Source organism: Aplysia californica, unplaced genomic scaffold (genome assembly GCF_000002075.1).
Source record: "Aplysia californica isolate F4 #8 unplaced genomic scaffold, AplCal3.0 scaffold01241, whole genome shotgun sequence".
Lineage (NCBI taxonomy): Eukaryota > Metazoa > Mollusca > Gastropoda > Aplysiida > Aplysiidae > Aplysia > Aplysia californica.
This window is the reverse complement of record NW_004798511.1, coordinates 80618-83008: the sequence shown is the minus strand read 5'-3', so window position 1 is coordinate 83008 and position 2391 is coordinate 80618. Positions and strand designations below refer to the sequence as shown.

At 49.5% G+C, this 2391-nt stretch overlaps 1 protein-coding gene across 1 annotated transcript in view; it reads left to right on the top strand.

The window, feature by feature from the left end:
- The first annotated feature begins 1916 nt into the window (after positions 1-1916).
- The window catches only part of LOC101849814 (solute carrier family 22 member 15-like), a 35340-nt gene continuing 34865 nt past the window's right edge, over positions 1917-2391 (top strand). Inside the window, exon 1 of the mRNA XM_005112336.1 lies at positions 1917-2238. Within this exon, the coding sequence (XP_005112393.1) occupies positions 1917-2238 (322 nt within the window). The remainder of the gene's footprint in view (positions 2239-2391) is intronic.

Here is a 2391-nt window from a genome sequence, read left to right as displayed (position 1 = left end):
GGGGGGGGGGGGGAGAAAAAGAGGTGGGAAGAATAGGAAAAGAAGGGCGGGAGCCCTGAGGAAACAACTCAAATGCAAAAGACTCGTCAAAACAAACCTGAGTCTGTTGTACTGGAACTGCACTAGTCTGAATGCTAGAGGGGAAGTCAGCGAGACAATTGCTTACAACTCAGATGTAGTATGCTTCCAGGAGACTAAACTAGGCTCAAAGAAGTCATTCAATGTGGCAGGATTCTCGCCAATCTACAGCAGAGAAGGTCATAGACAGATGATTTTTGTCAGAGACAGCATCAAACACAGGGAACTGGATGTCAGTAGCTGGAACTCGACTAACCCACATCTAGAGAGCCAGCCTGTCAAAAATGTGGTCAATGTGTACTCCTGCAATGCTGCTGTCAGTGAAGAGGAATGGAAGAAGCTGGGAGACATGGAAGAGGTGCTCCCAGGTCCAACAGTATTCTGCGGTGTTTTCAATGCACGAGGGAGGGGCTGGGGCAATTCAACCACAAACCCACAAGGAGTCGCTCTCGAGGACGCCCGAGGCTTCTGCAAACTAGCATGTCTCAATGACGGAAGCATTACAAGATTGGCACAACGAGCGAAGGACACTGATGGAGCTATTGACCTGGCCTTGGTCTCTCTACAAACTGCCACAGAGTGTACATGGTGGGTCCTTGGACATCATGGAAGCGACCACTTGCCGTGCACAGTGCTTGTCAGGCGTTGAAAACCCGCCAAAACCACCAAGAAGACAAAAGCATTCGCGTATGAGGTCAGGGGCAAAGACCTCTTCAGCAGTCTCAGGAAGAAGGAAATCCCAGTGAGGAGGATGAAGCAAGTGGAGATCACCCAGCCGCCATGGTGGAATGATGGGCTGTACAAATTGTGGAAAGCTAAAAGGAAGGCGTTACAAGCATACCAACGCAACCGAGAGAAACCAGACCTGAAAAGAGCAGAGAAAGAAGCTTCAGGACAATGCAAGGTCGTGGCGAAAGAGGCTAAGGAAGCCATTTATGAAAACTTTTGTCAAAAGATGACAGATTCCGGCAGCTGTACAGATCAATGAAGAAAAAGAAGCCGGCCAAGGGTCTCCCAGACTTCCAACGGGAGGACGACGTGTGGGTGCAGTCAGACCAGGAGAAAGGTGAGGCGCTGTTTGCCGGATATATTCAGCAGACAGACCAGGACAACGAAGAGGAACGAAAAAGGCTCCTCTGTGCCATAAGCAAGCGGTACGCCGATGAACTCTTCAACTACACCCTCAGTCACGATGACTTTGAGAGAACAATCAAGCGTTCTTCCAATACCGCCCCTGGTCCTGATGGTGTACGGTTCTCTCACATGAAAAACCTTGACGAGGACAGCACCAGGGACCTTACAGAAATCCTCAACAGGAGTCTATGGAATGGAGAGATACCAGATGACTGGTTGGACAGCCACTTAGTACCACTCCACAAGCCTGACATGACAAGGACCAGAGTAAGATAGCTGCTTATCGAGTAATCACGATGCAAAATTGCGTGAGTAAACTCCTAGAAGAGGAGGTGGGGTACTCTATCGCAAAGGAGCTAGAACAGGAAGAGGCACTTCCAGCGACTCTGGGTAGCTACAAAAGGGGAAAGGAAACGTGGCTGAATGCCGCTGTTCTTGTATCAGATGTTTATGATGGGTTTGGAAGAAGCGAGGGGACTCTGATAGCAGCGCTTGACCTTGAGGATGCCTACAATAGGAGTGAGTATGATGTCCTTTTGGGGAACAATGATCATCATGAGGATTAGCCCCCAGCTCATGATATGGGTAGGTGAGGCATTGCTGAAGAAGTGAGTTGCAATGCAACTGGGAAACTGGACATCTGACACCAGAAGCATCACAGCGGGGTTGCGACAGGGATCATCACTCTACCAGTGTTATTCAAAATGTCAACAGTTGGAATCACTTCTGGACAACTGGAAGGCCCAGGGCGTGTGCTGAGCTTTGCAGATGATGTCCTTGTATTCAGACGGGGTAAGGACAGGCAAGAAATAGCTAACGCGGGGCAACAGGAGCTGGATCGAATTGGGCAATGGTGTGTAGACCATTACGCCGAACTCCACAACGACAAGGCCTGTGTGTTGTGGGGCTCGCTGAACAATCACGCGATGAAAACAAAGATGCCCACAGTCACAATTAACGACAGGATCCTGAAACGTGTGCACTCACTGAGGTATCTAGGTATCACCTTTGACAGATCACTCTCATGTAAAGATCACAGGGGGCTCTCGTGGCCTAGAGGTTAAGGTGTTGGCCTCTCATTGAAAGGTCCCGGGTTCGAATCCGGGTATCGACCGAAAAACTCTCTTCTCTAAAATTGTCGCCTTTCACCTCCTTTCCTGCTCTCTAGCAATGTTCTGT